Source organism: Melospiza melodia, chromosome 4, assembly GCF_035770615.1.
Source record: "Melospiza melodia melodia isolate bMelMel2 chromosome 4, bMelMel2.pri, whole genome shotgun sequence".
NCBI classification, from domain to species: domain Eukaryota; kingdom Metazoa; phylum Chordata; class Aves; order Passeriformes; family Passerellidae; genus Melospiza; species Melospiza melodia.
In genome coordinates, this window is record NC_086197.1 from 18,761,139 (window position 1) to 18,788,860 (window position 27,722).

At 38.6% G+C, this 27,722-nt stretch overlaps 1 protein-coding gene across 7 annotated transcripts in view; it reads right to left on the bottom strand.

Annotated features, from left to right (window-relative positions):
- The window catches only part of DGKI (diacylglycerol kinase iota), a 202,143-nt gene that overhangs the window by 55,406 nt on the left and 119,015 nt on the right, over positions 1-27,722 (bottom strand). For 4 of the 7 annotated variants that reach the window (XM_063154098.1, XM_063154105.1, XM_063154099.1 and 1 more), the window contains 5 exons: positions 26,464-26,575; positions 23,294-23,493; positions 12,272-12,372; positions 2,912-2,991; positions 1,037-1,081 (listed from right to left, as the gene is read on the bottom strand). In XM_063154098.1, the coding sequence (XP_063010168.1) occupies positions 1,037-1,081; positions 2,912-2,991; positions 12,272-12,372; positions 23,294-23,493; positions 26,464-26,575 (538 nt within the window). Of the gene's footprint in view, positions 1-1,036; positions 1,082-2,911; positions 2,992-12,271; positions 12,373-19,844; positions 19,908-23,293; positions 23,494-26,463; positions 26,576-27,722 lie in introns of all 7 variants that reach the window. The other 3 variants (XM_063154104.1, XM_063154102.1, XM_063154100.1) reach the window with 1 other exon arrangement.

Consider the following 27,722-nt stretch of genomic DNA (forward strand, 5'->3'; position numbering starts at 1 on the left):
TCAACTGATATAAAGAAGGCAAGTCCAGGAAAACATGCCAAATTGCATTTTCTTATAGTGTCTGCAGTCACTACAGCATCTACAGGCATTCCTGTGAAACTGGAATTTTTTTCTGCATCCCCCAAGTAATCATTAACCCCAAAAAATTATCTGCCATTTCACCACAATTGGTTCCTGTAGTTTGGCTCTCTGTATGCTTCAGTGAACTCATTCCTGCTGATCCAACAAGACTTGCATTGTTATTTCTAGGAAGATGCTATCAGCACCATGCAAACTTGTCCTGTGATCCTAAGCACTGTGTCAACTGACCATGGTCTGTACCAAATCTCCATGCTAATATCAGATCAGTTCAGGAGTCAGTAGAGTTAGTCTCACTCAGTTTACTTCCAGTTTAAGCACTCTACAATGAATTATTTTACTGAAAGAAATACACATTCTTGAATGATACTTCCAACTGAAAAGACAAGTTTTGTACTGCATAAAATGTAGAATAAAGTTGTAAAACACAAAGAGACCAATTTTAAGAACTATCCACCTAAACTAAAAGCTATTTATCTCATGCAGAAAACACACATGTGCTTAGAATGGACTAAAATATTACCCTGAAGATTATGTAAAGTGAAGGTAGATGGCTGTCCTGTACAGAATTATTAAGAAGCTGGGCCTGCTAAAACACCTTTTTTTCCCCTCATTGATTGACTTCATTACAACAGCTATGAAATACAACATGCCATTGTTCAGTTTCTCAGACAGAGAAAAAATTTTGCTTTTGTCATTTGTTCTAGAGGAAACATTTTCTTATTCACTTCAATGTGGAAAATACCGCTATTGCAATATCACAAGCATCAGCAAGCTGTGCTAATTATAAAGGCGATTCCATAAAACTTGTCCAGGAGAAAGCAGAACTTGCTTCCAATATTTAAGGGTAAATCAGATAATTAGAAATTCATCTAACATACGGGTTCAAATACAAAGAGCGTCATTCCCATTTTTAAGCCTCTTTCTTTTCTGATACTAAAAGGAAAGCTTATCTTACCTGGTAATGAACTCTTTGTGTAGTAGAGGTTACTGACTGTAGGTCCTAGCAGGAGAATGAAAGACAGGGTAGTGATGAAAAAGATTAAAGCAACAACAAGAGCTGTTTGTAGCTCTACTATCTGAAATGGTTGGGTGAAAACAAATCATTTGGCAAATGTTTTTCACTGTTTGTAAGCATATGAAACAAATGCCACAGAAAAGATAAGGAAAGCTCACTCAAAGTTTAGATTTGTATGTATTTGACCCAAAAAACTAGTTTCAAAAAGAGATGACACTAATGTATCTTATCATGTTAAAAAAAACTATTTGTTCCAAGAGAACTATCTAAATTTACAATATCAGCACCAAAATTAATGAAAATATGTCATAAATCTTTAAGACACTTTTGCAAATATTTCTGAGTGATTAATGCACTTAAGAAAATCACTGACAGTTCTCTCTATTTTAAGACAAACTCACTCCAAGAAGGTCATACCAGAATGGTCCTGACATTTAACAGGGTCCAGGCATCTAATTTATTTTAACAGAGATTTTGTCAAATAGTTATAGCACATGACATAGTCTACTAAAGAGCCTGGCCTGCAGAATATTGCCCTGCAGCAGCATGGAAACTGGCAGAGCTCAGCAAACCTTGGCATCTCTACTCCCAGCAAATGGGACTGAGCCAAATCAAGCACACATGCAAAAATTCATACAAACCCTGCAAAAGGTTGGAGAAACACAATTCCTCCATAATCACTATGGGTAAGTAAGTCAACCAAAATATCTAACTTCAGGGGTTGTACTTAAGACTGCCTGGACTCAGTGTGAGATCACATTTCTAATCTAATCTAATGAGATCATCATCGTAAGTATTTCACTGTAATTTCCTGTACTGGATACTTCAAATATGCACCACCTTACAATATGGATTTATGTCTGATAATAATAGTCACACTCCAGGTCTGACTGTCCAGAAATGCATTTGATAAAGGGAATCCTGGCTGAAATACAAAGAAGTATCTCAAGTGAGATACTAAGTTTCATATTCAGATTGCAAGTGTGGAGTTCCAAAATCTATTGGAAATTAATGGCTCCCAAGGAGTTCAATGGAAGGGATGAGCTTCATAGTCCTATGTATACTAGACCAACAATTTATAAAGTCTTGTAAATATTCATATATAAATTGTTTATAAATGTAATGTCATCAGACTCGTAAATGTTTTTAAAAGCTATCACTAAGAGATTGAAAAAGTCAGAGACAACACATTAATGAAAACCCATTAGTTTTATCATTAAAGGAGTTCACACTTAAAATGATTAGGGTAATGAGGCATTTGGAGTCTGCATTTCCCAGGGTGTATTGTAGAATGAACGCTCATGAGGCAAGGTGCTCAAGAATAAGAGCAAAACCATTGTTAGTTGCATGAACACCCATTTCTGTTTCTTTGAAAATATCTAGTTGATATTTGCTGTGCTTAGTGGTGTCTCATATTACTCCATTATTAGAGAACAACATTTGCATAATTAGACCCACTCAAATGCCACAGTGTTTATCCTTGCATAACACACTTTCTAATCCATAATTTATGTATTTTCAACAAGGTATATGGAAAGTCCTAGTATTCCATTATAAATCAAGGAGAAGTAAACACACCCATCCACTCCAATTCTGTTATTTAAAAGGAATCAGTATGATTTTTAATTTCCCGTTTAGGGAATATTTTTCAGTACTTTTATTATCATATCTTAATTCTAGATTTTTGGTTTCAATGATAGGTAAATTGCAATACTCTTGATACATGGTTGTTGCAATTAGTAGACCCCTGTACTCAGAATGGGAAGAAGCATAAAACAGGTTTGTGAGGGATACCTGAATTCACAAAGGCCTCACCTCTTGCAGACGGTCAATGTACATACGACAAGTCTCCAAGTCACAATCTCCTCGTACAACTATGATCCCTAGGGGAATGGCTGAAAGAATCAGAAACAAAGATAAACCTCTTTAACTCAAGTCTCTTGAACTGTAACAGACTTGCAATGGTTTCCAACATTGTTTTTTTTCACACCCTCATGAAAGTTTTCTGCTATCTAAACCTTAACATTTATGTAAAAGCAAGAGCATATTAATCATCATCACTTTCACCCACTTTTAATTATCAAATATTTCATTTTCAACCATCTTTCATGGTTTCATGAAAGAAGCTAAAACATATTCAGTTAAATTGAGTACTTCATTTTCACATCTGAACATCAAATATTATCTGTAAAACAAAGGAACATATCCCAGAACAAGAGTTTTGGGGGGCACCCTTGTATCTTGAAATAAGAGTGATATTTCATTCTCAGAACTCAAAGTCTACGGGTTTAAAGCAGTGGAAATCACAGGCTGATATCAGGGAAAACTATCCAATACCAGCTTATTTTTATCTAAGGCTGCTTTTAAACCAAAACAGATATTATTCCATCTACACAGAATGGACACACTTCCATATTTAGTCAGACAGAAAAAAAAAAGATAACTTGTGAAAATCCAGAAAAACCTTTCAGGTTAGGGCAAAAATTTTATTAACAGGAGATTGAGGTTTTCACATTCATTCTGTTCTTGCCACCAAAGAGTCCAAAACAAAATCACAAAAAGAAAAATAAATTATAAAGAATACAATAAAAGAGAAAAAGGTGAGTCCACAATAAAGAGAGCTGCCTACTAAGATGTCATTAAATAAAAAGAAAACAAGTGAACACTCTTGAGTATCTGATTTTGTAAAAGTGAATCACTGAATTAAGTTCTTTTTCTCTCCCTGAAGGGTCTTTAATCAAATAATGGCCAAAAAATTTATTGGAGCAGCAGGAAAGATATTTAAATTCTCACATGAAATATTCCAGAAGCAGAACAGAATATCAACTCATAAACAATTTTGATAACTGGATAATGAGCAGCAACATAAAATCACCAAGGTTTCTGAGATAAACAGAAAACACAACTGTGCTGCAAACCTTCCTGCTGTTGAAGAGAAGTTGATTAAGTGGGAGAAAAGTATTGAAATACTTAAAAATTCTTCATTCTGATAAGAGAACAAGACAGTGCTAAGATATTGGGGAAGAGAGCTCCTATTTTTCTGGTCCACCAAAGCCTGAAGCACAAAGAGGAGCTCAGTGGTTTCCAAGGAGAAGAGCTGGGGAGCTCCTGCTGCAGTCAAGGTCACTGTGGACCTCAGAGGCCAGTACAGGGCTCAGCAATGCTGCTAGAATTGTGTTTGGAAAGCAAATTGAACAGCAGAAGACCCAGGAAAATGGGAGGCAGGGAAAAAAATGCTGGAGTGAGAACAAGAACATAAAGAAGGAATAGGTGGGAAGGAAGAGGTTACACATCTCCTGAAACGACACTGACATCCAATAGTGATGACAGTCCCCTGCACATTTTCGGACGGGCCAGGTGGAAACAGTGGTCATGGAGACCTCCAAGATTCTTTCAGTGCAGAACAGAGACTGAGACACAAGCAAGTGGAAGGAGGGTCAGAAGCAGGGCTTGCTTCAAACACTCCAATGCTCTGGGCTACAGACTGATTCTCTTTGCTTAGTGTTTATTATTGCTTAACCTGTTTTGGCAGCAGTCCCTCAAGCTCTTTGCAGAGACTTCTTAATGGCTATCTAGATTCAATTGAACAGATCCCTTTGCAGCCCTTACTGAGAGAAGTGTTTGTTAAATTCATTTATAGCACTAAAAACTGAATTGTAGCAGACATGGCTACACCTCCAACAGCTACAGAGCACTAGGGAGTTACAGCACTGGCTTGCGGACTGTCACCACAGATTTTTTTCTCTCTCCTCTACACTTAATGGAGACTAAAGCTTTGACCTGACAAAACAACACAGATAACAGAATTGGAATCCTTAACTATCACCACTCCCGACAGACCAAAAGAGGAGAACCTTAAAGCAACTGTAATTCTGAAGAAATCCACCAAAGTATCTAAAAAAGAAAAAACTAGCATGCAGTAGATATTAGTGGTGATACTTAGTGAATCTCATCTAATGATTGACGAAGTAGGGATTCACAGCTTTACTTAAATTATATGATACTGGTTCTTAGTGGACAAAGAACAGTTCAGAAACTCTGGGCTGTGAGACTTCATCCTTAAAAAGAAAAGTGCTGCCTTAACTCTTTGGAAATCGTAAATTAGCATGATCTATGGCACTTGGGGTCAGTAGCTAGCTAAGGTGTAATGTGTGAGGTAGGTCTCAAGTGGTTCCATTCCATGTGGTTCATGGCCTTTGAAAAGCCTTTAAAGTCATTACTGGATAACAGTAAAGTATATGCTAAAATGTTGCTTCCCAATTTTTGTTGTTGTTGTTCATTTGTTGCTTGGTTGGCTCCTTTTGCAAAACCCATTTGGCTTTCAGCAAGGAAAATGTTCACAGCCCTGATTTTTATCATAAACCACAATAAGCAATCAAAATGCACCACACAGCCAAGACTTACAAAGTGCCTCACAATGGTTGCTGTTCTAAAACAAAAGCAATGCTTAGTGGTTGATAATGGGATAGAAACTCTGGGGCTGCTGCTCATTGTACAAATAGTGCAATAGCACGCAATAGAAGCAAAAGGAGTTAATTTACGATAAATCAATTAAAGGCCAAGTCAACATGCAGAGCAGACAGTAATACTGTGGGCACTTTCATCCAGGACTAAAGGATCCTCTCTGCATTTGCTGTGTGGATGAGGATGTGGACAGTACAAATCCCTGTGGGGCACAGGGATTACTGGATATGCCAGGAGAGAGGTGGGAGGGCAAACACATCAAAAGGACGGGCACTAAAAAACCACTTTCCATGTACATACACACTGTCCACTCCTGTGAATATGTGGATAAACCCACCCACGTGACTGCCAAAAATAAGGAATAGTCTCAGATCATGAGCCAAGCCACAGCATTCAAGTGCCAGATATTTTTCTCTGGAGGCGCCTGCTCTTCTGACCACTTGCATCCATCTCCCAGTTCCTTTGTGCCCCCTGAATGATGAAAAGGGACTTTGTCCAGGCAGCTGTGATGAGCAGCAGTGCAAGAAGCCCAGGAAATGAGACAGGCAGGCAGTTGCTTTATGATCTGAACCAGTACTGCAGAAAGGCTTTTGTTCCTAGCAACACTAACCAAAACCAAGGATCAGCAGGAGGAGGGTTGGGCAGATGCAGCAGTATGGCCAGCCTGGTGTTCTAATTAACTGCAAGATTAGGAGTGATTTCCTAAGTCCTCATGAAATTAGCTATGGAATTTGTAAGCAACAAACAAATCTTCCACCTATTAAGTCCCCATTATGCTGAATACCAAGAGCTAGTGAACTCTTTAATAGTATTGAGGACACAAATGAAGGAAGCCCAAACATACTTATATATATTATAAAATTCAATTAACTTACCTGTTTATTGTTATGAAAGGATTCAATTTGTGATCTTAATACCATGATTACCCACTCAAATCCCAAACAAAACAGCCTTGAGACAGAATATTATAGTAGATGTGAATGCCAGGAAAACTCATTCTGATTCTGATACCTCAGGGGACTGGGGAGATTAGACATTGGACTGTAAATGTTTAATGTAACAAATAAAGGATCCTCACTACTGAATTTGTCATAAGAATGTCATTTTCCTGAAGGGCTTCCTGATATTAAGATATTAAGAATATAATATTATGAATATGAAGAACCAAGCAAATAGAGAATTATAAAATATTCAGACTTTTATATTAAGAGGTTTGGCTTTCACAGTTTGGTTTTAATAAAACTGAGTTTGTACAAAAGGACTTTCTTACCACACAAATCTAAGCATGTGTCTCTTCAGATCCCTTCTGCTTATTATACTGAGAAAACCCAATTCTCTCTAGGTTCATTGGCTACCAGTTTTTTTCAGCCCACTTGCAAAATCCTCACATATAAGGAGGTAAAACACACACAGTGAAGATTATCAGATTAAACCAGACCATGTTTGAAAAGGCAGTCATTCCCTCTAGTCTCTCAGTGATTTTTCCAATATCCTGCCAAAAGGGAAGAAGCTGCCCAAGTCAAAGGAGGAGAGAACCTGTGCCAAACACCACACAAAAAGAAACAGATTATAGAAAAAAAATCCAAAGAGCTGGGAATTGAAGCTGGCTGGGAATGGATATTGGAAGTAAGAGCTGACAGCAGAGATCTGGATAAACAACAAATAAGTATTTAGGGTAAAGAAAAAGAGCAGGAACCTGTGCTGTGAGGTCTGCAGAGACAGACTAAGGCAGGAAGGATGTGTGTGGGATGAGTTATCCAAAGGGGACAACCAGGACTGAAAAAGTGAGAGGAAATCAAATCAGAAAAGAACTAAGGAAACATGCAAGTAGATTATGAACAGAAGAACCTCACAGAAAAGCCTCCATGAGAAAGACAAACTACAGTGTGATTTCCTAGAAACTTAATATTCTTGCTTCTCTCCACTTCTCTAAGGTAAATATAAATATATTTTTAATACATTTATAAATTTTATATAGATACAAATTTTATAAATATAAATGCCTATCTCTTCTGGTTTAAAGAAAACTACAAACTTAACATACGACAATTTCCCACTAGCTCAAAAGGCAGAGGACTGTACTGAATATGCCCTGTGAGGTGTCAAGACAAGGTAGATTTAGATTAGATATTAGGAAGAAATTCTCTACAATGAGAGTGGCAAGACACTGGAGTGGGTAGCCCAGATAAGTGGAAGATGTCCACATTCCTGGGAGAGTTCAAGGGCAGGGTCTTTGAGCAGCCTGCTCTAGTGGAAGAGGTCCCTGCCCATGACAGTGGGTTGGAACTAGATGATTTTTAAAAATCCCTTCCCACTAAAATCATTCTATGCCTCTATAACCCCATTACATGAAATTTCAATGGCTTGGGTTTACTCCTTCCCCCAACCTCAGAGAACAGCAATTTCCAATATTTAACTCACTACTGCCTTCTAATCCTCTTGTTTTCACTTTGCTGGGAGGCTTTAAGCAATCCATTCAACCCCTCTCAGGTTCAGATCTTATGAAATCACTGTAATGAAGAAATATCTAAATTAGCTAATGTGTGCACAACACATATTGACAAAAGAAAGTTGTTAGAGCAAGGCACTGACCTCTAAGCAGACTGAAGGTAATATTTTCTTTTATGGAGCTTCTACCACGTGCCCAAAGAGATCTGCTGACAAATAAATGCCCATTGGTGCATCCTTTACAGGATGAAAGAGAAGGTTTGTATCTGCACAACCTGCCTTGTCTAAATCCATCCAGCTCAAAATTGCTTCTCAATATAAGCACATTTCCTTCGTGGCTCATCAGGAAGTCTTCTGCTCCCTGCTGACTTTTATATTACATATTCAGGATATAAATACCAAGTCCTGAGTGTTGGCCCTTTCTTATTTAGCTAGCTGCTCAAAAATCACATGAGCTAGTCTCCAAATAGCTTCACCTGTGATATCCCTACGTTTTAAAGAGCCAGAATGCCTTTGATAGATCAAGGCTTCTAAGTGCATTTCTGGTATGAGGAAGCTAGAGTATCACTGTACATGTACACATCACAAAGACTCACAAGCTTGTCACTCTGTGTACCCCCGTGTATCTGATAAGAGCTCCTAGGATGACCCCAAAATCCTCAGGTAACCCACAGATATTAGAGGCACACATATTATAGACATTTAGCTACAGATAATCAAAGAGAAAAGAATTCAAGGTTAAGCTCCCATCATGTTACAGCATCATGCACACACACAGAGCAAGGAGGCTGCACTGAAAAGGATTGTTAGGTTACAGTCCAATTGTTAAACACATGGAACTAAATTTTCTTTTAACATTTCTCTTGAGTTTCTAGTGTGCCATTTTATTCTAGAGGACATCAGGAGCAGCTGGGTCTGTGTAAAAGAAAGTATGGGAAACCCAGAGCTGACACAAGGCTAAGAGTTATTTCTAATACTGTCATCACTGCAACTGGGTATGATTCCTCCTTAATCCTAGTGGTACTGAGGAAGATAAAATTATTCTCCATGGCTAGGGCACACACAACAAGCTAAGGGCAGTAAGGGTTAACATACCCCATTAAAAAACCCCACAACTGTTCAGTAACTGCTTATGGTGGGTTATTTCACTGATATATTTTTATGGTGCAAATCTGAAATGGTGTTGCTAGGAAGAACTAAGAAGCACAGAAGATCACTAGGTGACTAGCTTATGTTTGCTTTGTTTGTTGCCTTTTTTTTAAACCAAATTGGTTTCCACATATGCCTCCATTGTCAGGAAATTCTTAGTTATATTGGAAAGGAGAAAATACAGTGTCACACAGAAAGATCTTGCTGTCTTAAAAATAACTCAATTGTTCACCCACAGTGCTGCTTTGGATCACACTTTACTGCTATAACAGGAAGCCAGAGAGATAGTGTGCACAAGATAAGCAGGCAGCAGAGGCAGAAATAAATTCTGTCCACCTAGAGACATCAGTCCACCTCACTTCTTGAGTGAGATAATCTTAGTTGTGGTCATTGTAATGTACAACTCTCACATTGGCCAGAGATGGTGAAGCTTGTGACTTCGGTGACAAGTGCTTAGGACATGAATAAGGAGGTGTTAGAAAAGACAACTACATTTGCAGTGAAGAATATTAAAACATAACTAAAATGCCAACATATATCCCTTTCTTAAAATGCTGCATCAAAGCATTCATCCCTCCTCACTGAAGGATCAATAAGCACCCTCTGTACCATCATTAATCATCCCCCACACAATACTGAGATGCTGACAGGAGAAAAGGAGCAGCAAGGGGAGGGAAGAAAGGGACAATTCAGAAACAGCATCTGGGTTAAATGCCAGCTGCATTGACAAGAAAAGTAGAAAACAACAGAAGGAGAATGAGCTAAGGACAGTCATGCCCTTCAAAGGACAAAATGACATTCTTTAATTGTTCTGGAGGCTTTCAAAATGAAGTGTCTACCTCCAGCAGAGTGAAGATTAATCTTCATGGAACATTTTGTATCATGAGCTCCTCTATGTCAGAAGACAACCTTAGGTGAAATAGTTGATAGATTCTAATCAGTATTACAAGTAAGCAAGGGGGATTAATGTATTCACTGTGAGTTAAAATGATCCAGATTATTACAGTGAGGTTAGAGCTCTCAAAAATGTATTATGGAGACATGTAACAGGCAAAAACCATAATAGGTTCTTTGCTATTTTTCCTTAAGGGACAACTCCTTATTAACTGGCTTCCTTTTCCTGTTCAGACTGCTGTGAGATTGTACTTGGTTCTCAAATTATTTAGGGAGGTTGAACTGTTTTAATCCTTGTGGATGAAAAATGGATATTAAGTACAGCATTCTGGATTCAGTTGTAAGTATTCTGCCAAAGCCTGAGCAAGTACATAAACTTGGTCTCCTGCAAGCATCTAGGGAGACATTCATACTGCAAAGACTAAGGTGAAGAAGTATCTTTTCTTCTGGTCTCTTTTAGGATAATGGGGATATTTGCTCTCTCACATTCTTAAAGTAAGTAACAACAGTAATGCACAAGCATTACTGGGACAGTTAAAAGAGGAGTAGTAGGAAAAACAACTAAATGAAAAATATCTGGGGAGAATAGTCCAATTCAACTATGTTACACTATCATGGTGGACATGCATTGACTTAAAAGATTCAAAAGGGTTTCATTACAAATGACCCACCAATGTCCAAAAGCAATCATTTTAAGTCTTAATGAACAAACATCTCTTTTTTGAATGATAACCTCTTAAGCACACTCCTACTAAGTGATCAAATCCATATAAAATACAAAACCAGGATGTTAGATCAGTTGCTGGCATTTTCTTATAATGTTATCATTATGAATTTTGGCAGGTGGCAAATAACAAATACACATCTACCCCTGCAGTGACAATAGTGTAAGAAGTTGTATGTTTTGTGTCAGAACATGTAATGGCTCCTAAGGACAAAGGAGTGTCCTAACTACAGACACAGAAAATTTGCATCCATACTAAGGATGGATGAGAATAGCTCTCCTCAGATGGGAAACCCTCAAATGAGCCAAGTTGTTCCTGACAGTGTTGCGGAGTTGTGTACAGTGTGGCCTGAAATCTACTCAATGTCAAACTCTCAATTTAAACATGAAGTAAGTTCTGCTCCAGTGAGGAATAATCCTGATCCTGTTAAAATTCTTCTCAGTCCAGTGAAGGCTTTGATTGCTTTAAATATGACCAAATTCCACTAACTTCAGTTAAGGCTGTCAAGACCTATGTTAAAATTTAAGCTATTTCAATTCTTTTGGTGTAAGGAGAGACAGTAAATTGAGGAGGGGTAGGACTGGAAAAGTGAAATGGAAACAGTTCAACTATCTTCTAACAATAAGATAAGCAAACCAATTAAAAGGATTGTCATCCTGTAATTACCAAAGCACTCTGTATTGCAGAGGGAACTGAAGCTCTGTTGCACAACAAACACTCATGCTTGTAATTTAATATGAATAATGAGCCAGATGCATAACAAGACTATTAAATTGTTATCACAAGAAGCCCTGTCCCTCATTGATTAATGACTCTGTGTGTCACCAAGGAAAGGAATTCCATTTTTAAGTTCAGATTGTCATCATCATTGTTGCCAAAGCAACCACTGTCTGCTTTTGACTTACCCCTAAACACAGCAATTAAACCATTACATGAGGAAACAAAACAGCGATTATTCTCTGAAATGGAAAACTGAAGGCTGGTAAAGAATAAGGGTGTGGGGAAGCCAGATTTGTTCCCCAAGATAAGTGTACCTGTGCAAGAATCATGTTCCAGGTCAGTGCACATTCTCAATATCAAATATATCATGCTCTCCCACTCAGCTTGAAATCTGATGCTAATCATAAAATCTGGTACAGTTGCATGTACTAGAAACCCAGCAGAACCAACAGAAAGACATTAATAAAAAAAACTCTGTGTACAAAACACTTATTTTACAATAAATATAATAATAAGAAACACATTTAAATAAGAAAGCAGTGTAATATCTATACATGATCTCTATAGATGCTATTTATATAGAGAGAACACATTTGTACATATGCACATACAGATTGAGCATATTCTCGATATTACTCATCCAAAAGTGTGTGCTTGACTCTGTTTTTGGGGGGTTTTCGTTGTTATTTTTGGGGTAGGGGTTGTTTTGGTCAAAGTAAGGTTTGTACAGAATGTTCTACCAAAAGCAGCCACAATCTGGCTTCTCCCAACTTACAAGCTTCCCGGAGCTTTTCCTTGTCGTAATGTAGCCCCTCGTACTCTTGTAAATTAATCCTGTTCACTCTGATCCGCAGGCGATCTGGGATGGAATGAGGACTGCAAGAAAACAAGAAAGTTTCTTAGACAGAATGTTCCCTGAAAGAGCAAAGGAAAACAGGATATGAAGGGATTTCAATCTTCTCTGAAAGAAGAAAATGCACAAGCCTCTTCAGAAGGGAGCCACGTCCCCACAGGCCTATGCCTGCATTTACAATTATAACTTTCTACTGTACAACAGCATAGACATTACACCTTAAATAATAACAAAGATCAAGAATCCTGTTGGTGTTTGTGTGACCTGAAACTGCGAAGGTTTCCTCTGAATTCTTTTACCCCACTGTAGCTACCCCACTCTTCTCCAGTTTGACTTTGTGTAGATTCTTAGAGCCCCACCACAGCCAGTAGATAGATCTGCCAACTTGAATTTCAAGACACAGAAAGATGCTTCTTGGGAAGTATCTCAGGACAACCTCTTCCCACGAGAGCATCTACACCACATTACTGAAGGATCCTGATCCAGCATCTCAGGTCTGAGAAACAGTCAACAAAGATGTGCCTAAGAACCAGATTTCGAAAATTCTGAGTCTAATACTCAGAACCGAGGAGGACTTTTAAAAGCAAGTAGCAGTATGGCAACCTCACTTTTACAGAATTTAGTTTGATTTAGATACCTCAGTATTTCTAGATACTGACCTATTGAAAGACTCAATAGGTCAGTTTCTAGAAATTAGGTATTCATATACTTAACATGAAATGTCCATATAAATATGGATAGAAATTTGTCCAGAAAAGTTTTCTTTTTCATTTCACACTAGTTACTACCTTAATGTAACCTATTGTTTGATTTTTTTTTTAAGTTTAGCTAGATGCTATCCAAATTCATTTAGCCACACTTGCATCTTCCACTTTTAAAGAGAAAGAGACAATCTGTGTTTATAACACACATAGCAAATGTCTGCCCTATAGGAACTCAGCCCTAGGTCAGTTAAAAGTAGATTACTCACTCTGTGATTTTAGTAAAAGACTGTCTATATTTTCTGTTTTAATCTTGTTAGTACCAGGACTCTGCCTACAGTAATATTGACTAACACACTCTGAATTTTCAAAGCATAATGCTGTGTACTCCCATAAATATACAGTTTGGCTTCTTTCTCAATTTTAAACTATTTGATTTATAGCATTTGCACTGCTAGTGAAGGACAAGGCACATCTCACAAATGTTACATGTGTTATCTCATTTCTAAACACTGGTTCAAATGTGAATTTTCTTTACTAATGTCATCAATTAATCAGTGGTAGACTTATGTTCTATCACAATGGGCCTCATTTCAAACTCATTATCACAATGAATAATCTGGATCTCATGAAAGCAGGCGAGGAAAACAGGATGATCTCATGCCAACATCTGCCAAACCTTGGCTAATTGCCTCCCTTCCAACCTGCCTGTTGGTGTCCAAACTCCATCACACACAGGATGGTGTTTGGACACCAAGGGGAGAGAAGGATAACACTGGCTTCTGTAGATATGCTGACTCACTACCTCATGCCATGTAAGAAAGAAAAACAAATGTTATTTCTTAGCTTGAAGCCGATGGCAACCTACTGCATGTGCAGTATCACCTTCTGAGTCAAATTAGTCCTTTCACCTGAAAAGAAGTGAGCAAGGTCTTTTTCTTTGCTTGGAGCTGGAGGAAGAAAAGTATCTAAAATTAAGAAAATCTAGAATATATTTTTTTCTTCCAAAAACCACACATACACTCTCCAAAATTCTCTTTTCATTAGAAAATATTTAAGAAAATATTCCCATGCTTTTGCAAAAGAATAAAAGTATATAAAAAGTATCATTTTTTATATGTAGACACACTGTATATCTGACTCTTTCTGCAGGAGCAACAAGCACCCCATCTAAAGTGTGATGTATTTTCTGAGGAGAAATAGGAGCAGGTCCAGTGTAGGAGGGCAATCAGCTGGCAAGTACCAGAGTTTGGTATTCTGTTCTGCCCTCCTCTCACTCCATTTTTTTAAAGACATGCTAAAACCACTACATAAACAGGTTGCGTGCTAAAACATACAACTGGAGAGAAACAGAACTTGGCCTCTTGTCCGTTTGAAAAGTTTAGTTATCTTAGTAAAAAAACTGTAACCTTGGAAACAGTAGCTTTCTATAGAAAATAAGCTATTACCAGAAACAACAACACAAGGAATTCCTTTCTACAGGGTAAAAATTTATACCTTAGCGAGGTCCAGTCACAAGCAGCATATTCATAACACAAGTAAACATATACAGGCATACCTAAAAACATGTGTGTATTGACACATGCACAAAAGAGACATTTATTCAGTAACTGAAGCTTGATGGTTTTGTTCATCAGTTCTTTGCAAACACCCTTTGTTCTCTTATAATACTCACTGGCTGACACATTGTGTCGCTAAATTTTATTACCTATTCAAAATAAATTTGATTCTAAAACTCACTACTTGAATATTCATTTCTTGTGCTATCAGACTAGCAGCAATTGACACCAGGGTATATTGTCCTCATCAGTCAAACTAATTAACTCATTCATTCACAGAACTCTATCTAATGGAGCTGAGCAAAATACTTCCACTATCAACACTACTGCAGTTTTCATGGACACTACATCATAATCCATATTATTATACAAATAGATCAATTTGTCTTTGTTCAGACATACTCAGTATATCCAGAAACCAGAAAGATTAAATACATAAGCAAGCCCATGTAAAAGCAATTAACAGGGTGATGGATGTCACTGAACAGAAACATTAGTACAGTATTAATAGAAATAGATGTCTCTAAACACTGTGTAAAACAACTTGCTTAACTGCAGCAAGAGGAAGAAAAGCTTTCCACATAAAGCAGAAATTTATAAATAAATTTGGGGAGATTGCTACACTTTAATTCAACCTAAATTACTTAAATTACTTACCTCTTAATTATTTTTTTACATGGTGTATTACATAGCCAACAAAAAGTACTTGAAAGTACAGATTAATGAAGTCTATTACCTCCTAAAGAATCTAATTAGAAACTCATTCCACAAACACATCAATCTACAGAACCAAATCCTAAATGTCATTTGCCTCATGAGGATGTAAATAAAGACTGAGGTCAAATAAAACATTCCGTTTGTTCATGTTTATTATTTATAATGATTTCATTTAAACACAAACCTAAATATGAATCTTCCCCAAGATCTTTCATCTAGAAAACACACTTGGCTTTTGATGAAACTGTGAGTTCCTCACCCCTATTAATCATCCAGCAACAAGTGAGAAGATGCCAGACAGCTCACTTGGAGCGCAGCTGGTTTTCCTAGGACACGTGCTCCTGCTTCCAGTCACCCGGGGAAGAGCACAGGCAGAGCAAGCTTGGGTCCTGCCCAAGCCTGGCACTCCTGCACAGCACACAGCTACACTTCTGCCACACCACCAGCTTGATTCAGCTGGGGAGACAGACTTGTAAATTATAAATACCCCAATCCCTATTTCAATTATTTATGAACCCAGTGAACCATTTCTTACACTTCATGTCTCCACAGAGAAAGGAATGATAAGAATAAACAGTCCAACAAGTCTACAGCATCCAGTGACAAATTTCTGATAGACCTCCAAGAACACAGCCCATACCACCTTACACACAATTTTAACATGATTCAGTAAACAGAAAAGGAAATCTACTTCCCTCCATACAAAAAATACTTGAGTAAAAAAAAAAAAGAAAAATCATTCTTGTAGGGGATGTTTGTAGTGACAATGAATGATTAATGAATTACCTGTCTCCTAGAGAAGAAATAAACATGAAAAATTAATTCAGTATTCAGCCATTTAGAGCAATTGGAAAGAGGAAAGCTGTAGCCAAAAGAGAAAAAGGAAATTCACCTTACTTTCAAGACTACATTGACAAAGCTTGGAAATGGTACATTAAAAATAAGTTTCTGACAGCATCTATCTACTTGAAACATAAGAACTGCCGCAACAGAGCAAACTCATTCAGTCCCTTCTATGGAGGAACTTCAATGCTTCACAAAAGTTCCCGACTATTTTAAGGTAAAGCTCTTGCTAAACTCTTTACCTAAAAAAAAAAAAAAAAAAACACAAACCCTTGAAATTATAAACTCTACCGCATATTTTTTTCTTTCATTTGGGAATCTGAGCTAGATGAGCAGCCATGTCATAGGGTGTTGGGCCAAAGGACAGCCCCCTTGGTTAGAAGAAGCATTGGAAAGAAAAGATAAACCTCACAGATGGGATAAGAATTTCATGACAGAACAAAATAGTACAATAGTAATAATAAATATGATTATAATAATAAGTGGGGGTAGAGAGAGTAACAAACATGAGAGAAAAAAGAGATGCACAATACAACTGCTCACCACTCAGCATATCCCCAAACAGCAGTCAGACCCCTCCCAGGTAACTCCTCCAGTTTACACACTGGGCGTGACCTTCTCTGGTTTGAAACATCCCCTTGGCCAGTTTGTGTCAGCTTACCTGGCCTCACTCTCTCCCAGCACTGAGTGCAGCTCCTCAGCAGCAGAGTGTGAGACGCTGAAAATAGTGTTTACTTGGGATAAACACCACTTAGCAATAACCAAAACATTACTCTTGCCATGAATCAAAAAAACAGTTCTGTACAGCTATTAGGGAGAAAATCGGCCATGTCACAGCCAAAACCAGGACATAAGGGTTATTCCAGATAAGCCAGGTTAACCTGGCTAACCCTAGTGAGTTCTTTGGTACTTTCTTATCTCACAATTTCTTCAGCAAACACATTTGGCTTTGTAGACCTACACCCACAAAGACACTTAAAGTACAGACACATTCTGAAGTTCCCAGGGGAATCCTGAAACTTGTTTTTCTTCTCCTGCATGCTAACTGTGCTTCTCTCACACATTACACTTCCAAGCACAGCATGTTCTCCCATAAGTAATAATCCCTCTAAACAGAATTATAGAATTTTTTTGGGTTGAAAGGGACTTTAAAGATCACTTAGTTCCAACTCCCCTGCCATGGGCAGGGACACCTTTCACAAGACCAGGTTGTTCAAAGCCTCATCAAACCTGGCCTTGAGTACCTCCAGGGATGGGACACCCACAACCTCTCTGGGCAACCTGTCCCAGCACCTCACCGTCAAGAATTCCTTCCCAATACCTAATCCAAACTTACTCTCTTTCAGGTTGAAATTATTCCATTTGTCATCACATCTTGTAAATGGTCCCTTCTCCACGTTTCTTGTAGGCTCCCTTCAGGTACTGGAAGGCCACAATTAGGTTACCCCAAAGCTCCTGTTCTCCAAGTTGAACAATCCCAATTCTTTCAGCATTTCCTCATAGGAAAGGTGCCCAATCCTTCTAATTGCCCTGGGAGCCCTCTGCTGAGCTCACTCCAACAGGTGAACATCCTTGCCATGGTGGGGACCCTGAAGCTGGATGCAGCACTAGAGGTGAGGTCTCACATGAGCAGAACAGAGGGGCAGAATCATCTCCCTGGACCTGCTGGCCATGCTGCTTCAGCTGCAGCCCAGTTTATGGCTGGCTTTCTGGGCTGCCAGGGAACACAGGACAGCTTCACATTCAGAAATCCACATGCTAAACAGGAAAAACTGATAAGAAATGAGGAGACTCAATTCCCTATAAATCATGTTTCAGAAAGAAAAGAAGATATCTCTAAGCATTTTCATCCTTAACTCTGCATTTGGAGAGCAGTTCACTTTCTATTACTTTCTCCCTTAAACTTTGCCTCCTACTGTTCTTTATTAGACTCTCCTCTTATAAACAGTAACCATATTCAGCCTGAGAAGGTTGATTTTGTTTGGCATTTGAACCTCTAAAAACAAAAATACTATTTTCTATTACTCTTTTTTTATTCACACAGGTTTTATACACATACTCTGCTGCAGTCATTACCACAAGCTCCATAAAGGAGTAGAATTTACCAATACAGTGGTATTTGTATTTTTATTTATGCAGATTTTGTAACTGAAAAAAAAAATTACCCTACCCACAGTGTTTATTCCACTTGTAGAAGAAATGTAGGGGCTACACAAGTAAATATCTCATTTTTCAATGGTAATTTTCAGCATCAACCACACAAGACAAATGTACTCTCACACATGCATCTTCTCATCTCTGAACACCCAGCAGGAAAATGCAAGTTTTCACCTTCCTTTTAAAAGACCTTCAAAAACACAATGCTTGTATTTACTTACACACCTTGTATAAGCATTTGCAATGGATCACACTACAGTTCTACTGTCTCTGCAAAAAAAGACCACATGAGCCTAATAAATTGGCTGCCCTAAAGTCCCATGCATCTCCTGCTGCAGAAATCCTGACATTTATCTAAGACAGGCTATAATCCATCACCAGGTCTCAGTAGGATCTGCCCTGCTGTTCAGTACTAACTGGAACTCAGTCGTCTTCTATGTTGTTCAACAAAAAACCACAAAGCAATATTTGAATCTCAAAGCCATCATAATCCAAATCATATTTCTGTGTTACCTCATGGGTTCCTATTTTAATTTGCCAGACACATTAATTGGCAGCCCCAGTGCAGCAGCATGCTTAATCTATTTTTATAGATTTTAAGATAGAGAACAACTTTGACTTTCAAATTAGTTTGGGGCTTGCATGTCTTTTTCTCCCTGCTTTACTCTGACAGCTGATATCAAATGGGACATTAAAATGAACTGCATCAAAACTTGGAGGTCATTTTCCAAGGGATATCCCTGAGCTTGGAAATAGTACTCGTTCTCTTAGACACACAGCTCAAAGTTCTGTGTAAGAAATAAGGGTTACCTCAATTTTTTGAAGAGGCTGATTCAGATGCTGAATTGGTGAGGCAAGTTGGTTTCATTACTTCATGCTTGTCAGCAGAATACAGAAAAGGACCCACAGAAAAGGCACACCAAACTGAAAATCTTTCCTTTCTCCAAAATAGTAATGAAGCACTTGGAGCTTTCTGAAATTTCATAGAATCACGGAATGGTTGAAGCTGAAAGAGATCTCTAGAGGCCATCTGGTGCAAGCCCCTGTTCAAGCAGGACCACCTAGAGCAGGCTGTCCAGGACCATGTCCAGGCAGGGTTTGATTATGACTAAAAATGAAGATTCTACAATCTTTCTTGGCAACCTGCGCCAGCACTCTGTCAACCTTATGATAAAAAGCATTTTCTCCTCATGTTCAGAGGAAACCTCCTGTGCTGGATTGAAAATATCTTATCTCAATTCTTTCCAGGAATGATGCCTGGCATTAAACCTCAGATGTGCCTGTTGCCATGGATGTTTGGGGAACTGGCTGATGGCTGAACCTGGTTACCCATCACCAGACATGTCCTGCTCACCTTACTTGGCTACTGTGGAACTGTGCCCCATCAGTCATGCTGTCATCTGAGCTACCTCTTCCCATTTGTCACTGGATTTTACTGCCCCATCTCTAAGCTGAATGACACAGGGTAATAACAAAAGGCTGTGGAACTTTTAGAATAGAAAAAAGCCAGATACTCACACAGTGAAGGAGTCAGGGGGAGCCGAGACTCTCCTCAGGTCAGCAGACTGCACTTTATGGATACTATAAGGCAGCAGGAAATGAGTGGCCAGGAGAAAAACAGCACACAGTGAGGACAGACAAGAAAAAAAGGTGAGACAGAGAGAGGAGTGGTAGAGAAGAAAGAAAGACACACACAACATTTAAACAGAAACAAAAGGAATGTGTCACGTAAACGTTGAATGAAGGGCCATGCAGAGCTCTGAGCCCACACTAGGAAGCCAAGAGCAACTGAAGACATGCAAATGGAGAAAATCACTGCTATGTGGCACACAGGAGCTTTCTAAAGACACAAGTGAGGAGCAGTGAAAAGCCCAGAACATAACTATACAAGACAAGGGATCCCAGAACTTCTTCCACAGGCACTGAAAAATTTCAAAGCAACAAGACTTTGGAAGCAGGTCCAGAAACGCAAACAAACATCAAAGCTGAGATCCAGATGGATGGAATTGTCTCCAAGGGTTGACCAACTAATTACTGTTTAAGGAAAAAATACCCTTACTGGAGATTTTGTATCTACAATGACAAGTTGCTGTTTCCATTCCTCTTGCTCATACCTTAGGGAAACTTGCATTTTATTAATATTCACCTTTAGTGTTTATATTCACCCTTAGTATTTATATTCAAATGGTCCCTTTCTTTTTCTTGAATGCATCAAATATGTCTTATCTAGAAGATCTTTCCTCTTCTTTCTCTTCCATTATGCAGGGTGCTCTCCCTCAAGCCAAAGTAAAAGTCAGTGAGAGCAAAATTTTTCAATTCAGCAAGTGTTCATTAACTGAAACTTACTGGGGAATATACTATGCAGGAGATTTTACTCAGAAAATTATTTCTGGAAAAGCTGAACCACAGTTTCTCTTCTTATTCTCCCTAATTTTTGGTATAGCTCTCAACAGCCACATTCTTGGCTCAGTCACAGAAAACAAGCTGTGTTGTCTCTTGCACATTCTACTGTGATCAATAGTGGAGAACGGGAATGAGAATTTAGCCAACAAGTGTTTCAAAGAGAAAAAAAAAAAAAAAACACAGAAAAAATATTATCAGGACAAAAAATACAGAAGCAGTGTAAAACTTCTTCAAGTCAAGTCTTTTTCTACTCACTCCCACTTTTTATATGGCAATAATATCAAAGCTGACAATAATAATAAATCTGCATTTCTGTGACCAAGATAATTTTCTAATTGCTTTCCTGGCAAGGAGCTCAAGAAGAGCTGTCTAGTAATTAAGGATAGCTCCAGACCCACTGACTTATCTCACACATCTAACATTTAAATGATAGTCATTAAAAAACCCTTCATCTATCATGTCCATCCCATACAAGGCTCACTGGGGGATTCCAACAGAACAAGGAGCTGTATCCTAGAGATCAAGTTAAGAAAAATAGATAAACATATTACAAATTTCTTCACTTGTGCAATACTACCAATCAGAATCATATTGAATGAACTTCTTACAATACTAATATTCTTCCTAGATTTTAGCTTTTAACAAGTCGTTTACCTTTTATCACAGTAAGAGAAGATTCAAGTGCTCTCTCCTTCCTTTTTAACACCTCAGAGTGAAGTACATATACAGATATATATAGAAATAGATGTAAATATCTACACACAAAGTTTCTGATATGTGAAGCTGACACTACAGTTCCTGACAGATCATTTGCATTTTCCCAAGACACAGATCTGCAGAAAAATACGTCAGCCAAATCAAAGGACTCTGACAGCAATTTAGTGTACCATGGCACATTTAAATCAAGCTAAACCACAAAGAATATCCCCTTGACAATTGGCATATACTAGAAATCTCGATTTCCCTACCACAGTTTAAATTCAGATCTAAAAACCCAAACCTAACCCATTCTAATTAGCAGTTTGAAATACCATGAATTCTCTTTTTACATTTGCATTAGCCTCCTTCAGTGCAGAAAAAGATGTCCCAGGGCTGCCCTTTGCTTTCACTGAAGAGTGAGGAGTTGTGGTTGGGTGAAACTGGGCCCTGCTGCCCATAGTTAAGAGTCTGCTATTCTCTGCTCAAGAAAAATGAGTATACCTTATATATTTTCCAAGCAAATAGAAATTGCACATTAGAGAAATGGGTTTCTACTGCAACTTAAAGAATTAGTCTCAGTAAGAGAACAAAGTGCTAAATTGAATAGGAACCTGTTGAAAGTAACCAGGGTGGCTTTGATTATATTAATAGAATATAGATTGACAGCCAGGGAATGAAAAAAATTCTTAAGGGCTGGAGTCAAAGTTTGAAGTAAAGCAGGATCTTTCTCTAGATATACAGCTGTAAGGGACACAACTTTTAAGATAGCTGAAGAGAAAAGGTGTGCCTAAGATCTTGTCCTTTTTTCCCAGTTATAGGAGTTAGTCTTTTGGAAGGTATTACATCTCTTCACAGAATTTGCCTCACCATTACAATTGCAACAGTAAAATTCCCCCACCCATTTCCCCAGAAATATTAAAGCCTCAGTGGATGAGTGTTTGAATTAAATGTGGATCCTTAATAACTTCAGGGCATTAGTTCAGTATCTTTGGATAAGGGATCGACTGTTTGGCTTCATATTTGGAATATTAGATGAAAAACAGCAAAGTCCCTTGCAACAGTCATTTTACCAGCAATAAAGACCTCTACAAGGATTACAATAATACCCTCTACAAAATAATCTAAATTATTTTATTGGGTGGCCACTTTCATGGGTCAAAATTTTACTATTTAGGTTTCTTCTGATTCAATTATAATTGCAGTGCTGATAAAGAAAGTGTAATCATGAAAAGGAATGTTAGTCCTGTGTATTCCTCTTCACAAGCTACTAGTTTCCAATATCAGCTTTTCTCTAGTCACATTTACAATAGTCATTTCTCATTTGAGTTTCTATACTGGAGAAGGATTTCTTACAAAGTACAAACAGTTCTTTCAGGACAATCAAATTTTTCTCCATAGACTCTGCCAGGCAGCATGTGCTCACAGCAAAGACTGAAATATGTCCTGATTAGCTCTTGATTGTGGCAATTTCTTACAGGGTCTTCAATGCAGCTTAAAAAGCAGATCAATAAAGCAGAGAAACTAAATCAAAAAAACTTCAAGGGCAAATGGCATACATATGCAGAACCATCGAAAGCCAAGGGGCACACTGCCAAGCCTGCAGAAACCTCTCTAAATAAATAAATACAAAACAGAAAGATAGAACACCAGTCTGAAAGCAAGACAAGAGTAACTCAGAAGATAAAGAGTAAAAGAAAGTCAGGTAAGTATTTACAATAGAGTGAAAAGGGACTTCAGAAGATGTGATTTTTTTCTTTAATTTATTTTTCAAATGCGCTGCAAGTCCAGTACATGCAAAATCCACGACAGAATACACTGCCCCACACGGGCCTCCTGCCTCTAGGACATGCACGTGTGCAACTCACTCATTCAGCAAAGGCATGGATGTTCTCCTCTTGCTCTTCTGCACCATGTTGGCCTGGTTCCTCAGGGAGATGCGGATGAGGGAGGGGGCCAGCCGGCAGGGCTCGCCGTCCACTTGCATGGGGATGGACTTGTAGGTCAGAAGCGTCACCTCCCGGCACTGGTGCAGCCGCTCCCCGTGGCCGCCCACCTGGAGAGCGGCCTGCAAGCAACAAACAAAACACACAAACAAACAAAACACCAAGCAGGTCTTGGAGTCTCTGCTGGTCAGAGGGATCCCGAGATACCGACAAGTCTTTTCCCAGCCCGGCAGTCAAAGAAGGAGTCAGGATTCCTCAGCTGTGGTTTTCAAGGTTGTTTATTATTTCTTATCTATAACATTCTTTCTCTGGCCTGCCAGGTCTGTTCAGCAGGTCAGTGTTGTCTTTTATACTAAAAAGTACATGTACTTTATTTACAATAATTTCCCAATACCTATCACCTATGTTATTCAGTGCGTCCCTACCTTAAACCAATCCAAAAGTGCCACCATCACCCAGAAGATGAGGGCTAGGAAGAAGGAGAAAGAAGGACAAAGCACATCCAAATTCCTCCATCTTGGGACCCCGAGCCCAATTCTAGAAACCTCAAAATTGTACTTTTCACTCTATAACAAGCTAACTATTATTCTACTTAAACTCTCTTGACTTGTAATTCTTCATATAAAGGCGGTAATTTGCTCCATGGGTCAAATTCAAAGTCACAGGTGTCTTGGGCTCTGTGCCAAGGCCTCTGAGCCCCCTGGCAGGGACTCAAGCCATCCAGGACAGCCAGAGAGATGTCCTGGGTTCCGACAAGCAGGGAAAAGACAGCTCAGAACAGAGGCAGCTGAGGCAGTTAAAAAATCCAAAATGCCACTTTAAAGGCAGCGTCCTTTACACAGTACTCCATACCTAAGTTACTCTGAAAGAGCACAATGAAAGCATTTTCACCCCAAAACTGCAAAGCAACAAGCAGATATCTACTCACATGCATTATAGGACTAATCATCTATATATACACACATGTGCACACACAAATTAATAACTGTGCTCATTCCTAAAGCTTTCAATTTGTTTTGGTTGGTTTGTTTTTACAATAACAGTCATGCTAATAGTTATTTGCTCTTTAAAACAACATCCCTAATTAGATACATCTGCGAGACAGAAAAACTATTTCCCCTTCCTGAACAGAATGGTCCTTAATGTGAATTAGTAAATTTAAATTTTTTATTATGAAAGCTTACACATGAGGTCAACCTCAACATTAGATAGGCTGAAAAGAGCAAGCAGAAGGACCTTGTTAAAACAATTAAATATCATGTTAAAGAATTCCTTTCAAAGAAATTAAGCAAGGAAGACAATGAGCAGATCCTTCAAGTTCGAGGCAGACATGTTTGGGCAAAGTGCTTTTTTAATTGAATATGACTATTATTTGGCAATTCGTTCTCATCTCTCAGATGCAGAAAAATAATCTCATATTAATGCAATGCTAACAGAGAGCAGTGTAAACACAAGTCAAGGCCTGTGCACTTAATATTATGGATCAATTGACAATATGACCAATAATTAAAAATGCTTTTTAAAAAGTAATTCTTTCCCTTGGTTTCACAGACACACTTAGGTACAACAAGCACATCTGAGACATACAAGGCAAGTTAGGATTATATCAAAGCTGTCTAGGGTTATAATCATTCTTCAGCATCACAACCAAAGCACACCTGTAGACCCACAGTTCTCAACCAGGCTTCCTTTAAAGAGAAACAGAAGCTCAAAGGGCCCTACTTCTTAAATTCAGCCCTAACTGAAATTGTTGGTAGCTTCTGAGACCTGTCTAGTCACTTCCATTGACTAGAACTGTGTTAGAGGCAAAAATAAACAACTCCTCTGACTGAAAACTGTCTGTTTGTACATGCTAAAGTTTTAACAGCATTTTCAAAAACATGTCCTAAACTTCTCCTCACTTTTATTCCACAAGATGGCTAATAAACAAAATTTTTCTTGCCAGTTATTTCCCTAATCCACTAGATCCATTAAAAAAAAAAACAAAAAACATCCAGGAAGTTATCCTTAACTCAGACAAACTTTTAAAGAAAAGATTGACCAAAACTGCCTTTTGCTTACTTTGAAGATTAGATCTGCTTGACTTCCTCTTTGAGGAAACAAACACCATTATTGTGGGTATTTACTGAAAGTGACATGGTCTGAGGGCAGGTCACACAACAAGGGAGTTTAGCTAAAAGAGGCTTATCCATCTTTGTTTTAAACTAGCTTACATGAGACAGCAGCAACAAAGGCCTCCAGGTATGGAGCTGTGTCAGCTATAAAAACTTGCCAGCAAGTCCAACTGTGGGCCTTCTGCTGGCCACACTAAGCCCAAGCTGCAGCGCCTTAGGCAGGCTGGTGCAAGCATGGGGAAAATTGCCAAGTCTGTCTGCATTTAACCAGCCCCTGAAGGCACTGTCAGAGTGTTTGGCCACTGCCATAGCAGGACACCAGGATATTTACAGCAAGATTGCTTTTATGGTATCTCAATTTTAGCTCATTTTAAAGATGGCATTGGAAGAAAGTACACTGACAAATTAACAAATTAAAATTGTTGGCTGAATTTCCTTTTTCTAGCAGAATAAAAAGGAGAGATAAAATTCACGCAAGAAATACTAATAAAGTCTTCCACATCTATTGCTAAAGTTTCACAAGACTTTTGGTGAACATATAGAAACTGTATGTCCATATAATGAATGGACATGAATTTATATAATATTTCATATTTATATACCAGCAATACTTAAAAATAGACTTTACTGCAATAGAATGAAATATACTAAAGTTAAAGAGAAAAGGGAGTGTTTATTTGATCATAGAACATTGCCACAGTAAAATCATGACTTCATGCTCTTATCATACTGTTCTTACAGTATGTTAAACTTGCCATTTAACTTCAGAGCACTGCGCATGCAAATCAGCCACATTTTGCAAGTAATACTTTTGATTATTAAATAACACTTCTCTTATTAGAAAAGAAGTATTTGACTCTGCCAGTTAACAGCAGAGCATCTGACTATGGGGAAGCACACCTGATTTTCAGTAACCAGGAGTATTTTGCAGAGTTGCCCAGGGAGCCCTCCCAGCCTGGCAGCACCCCCTGCACTCACCAGCGAGGCCATGGTGAAGCCGATGACTTCGATGTAGCCATCGTCGTGACGCTGCGGCTCAAAGTCTCTGTGGTCACCAGGGTTCCCCCAGGGCATCGTGCCGGCACAATACCTACAGGGACAGGTTTGGAGAGCCAGCTGGAGAGAGCAGCTTGCCCTGAGAGGTCCTGACTTTTAGCCTTTCAGGCTGTTCTTTTTGTTCCCAAGCTGATACAACGCCCTCAGGAGTACCCGCCATAAACTTTATCAGGTTCCTCTCTGAGAGGAAAATGGGGAAACACCAGGAAATAGGTCAGAGAGCAGCAGCACTCCCTATTTGCTTTGATTCCTGCTGGTAAGCTGTTGAGCTATAAAGCTGTTTTGCCCCTCTTTCCCCTCTCCCTGCTAGCTCAGTACAAGGAATGCAAAACGTTGCATAGTTTGAGTGGGCAGGGAGAAATAAGAAGGAGGAACAGATACAGCTGAGGCATCTCTCTTTTCTACCATCAGAGAATAAATATAAAAGCGATCTGAAAGAGGTAGAAGGGGGAACTTTGGTGAGGTGACACCAAGCAGAAGCTTGCAGTACAGGACTCAAAAGCTTAAGTGCTTGGGACTGCCTGTGGAGCAGAGTAGGAAGTTGTCTAAAGCAATGGTCTCCAAAGTGGGGTACATGCAAGAAAAATTCACAACTGACAAGACAATTAGAGTGTTTGAAGGCAACTATTACTTTTACTTTCAATAAGAAAACAAACATTAAAAACATACATGTTTTTTGTAATACTAGAATAGAGGAACATGTATATAATTGATAAATATACATTTATTGAGGTGGTTCTCAAAAGCTTTTTACTGACAGAAATGCACAATCAAATTAAGTTTGGAGACTACTGTTCTAGAGAACAAGAGACCAACAACTTCTGATAATCCAGCCTTATTTTTATTAATGACACCTTATAACATGTTTAAAACTGTGACTTCTTTCAGCAGCTTGGTATTCCTTAACTGCTAAAATATTCATCCTTCCCCTCTCTCCATTTCTGTCCCCTCCTCTCCCTGTCCTTTTTTTCCACACTTGGACTCTAATTAAGCAAAAGACCAGGTATCTATCTCTTTAATAACTTGTTTGCAGGTAAGATGCACAGCTTTCCAAAGTGTGCTTGTTAAGCATTTCTACTGCATCAGGATACTCAACTTTTTATGGAATGGTTTTGCTGCACTCTGAACTCTGAAGCCATTCTACATAGCTCATTAACAGCATTATAAGGAGCCAGCTCTCA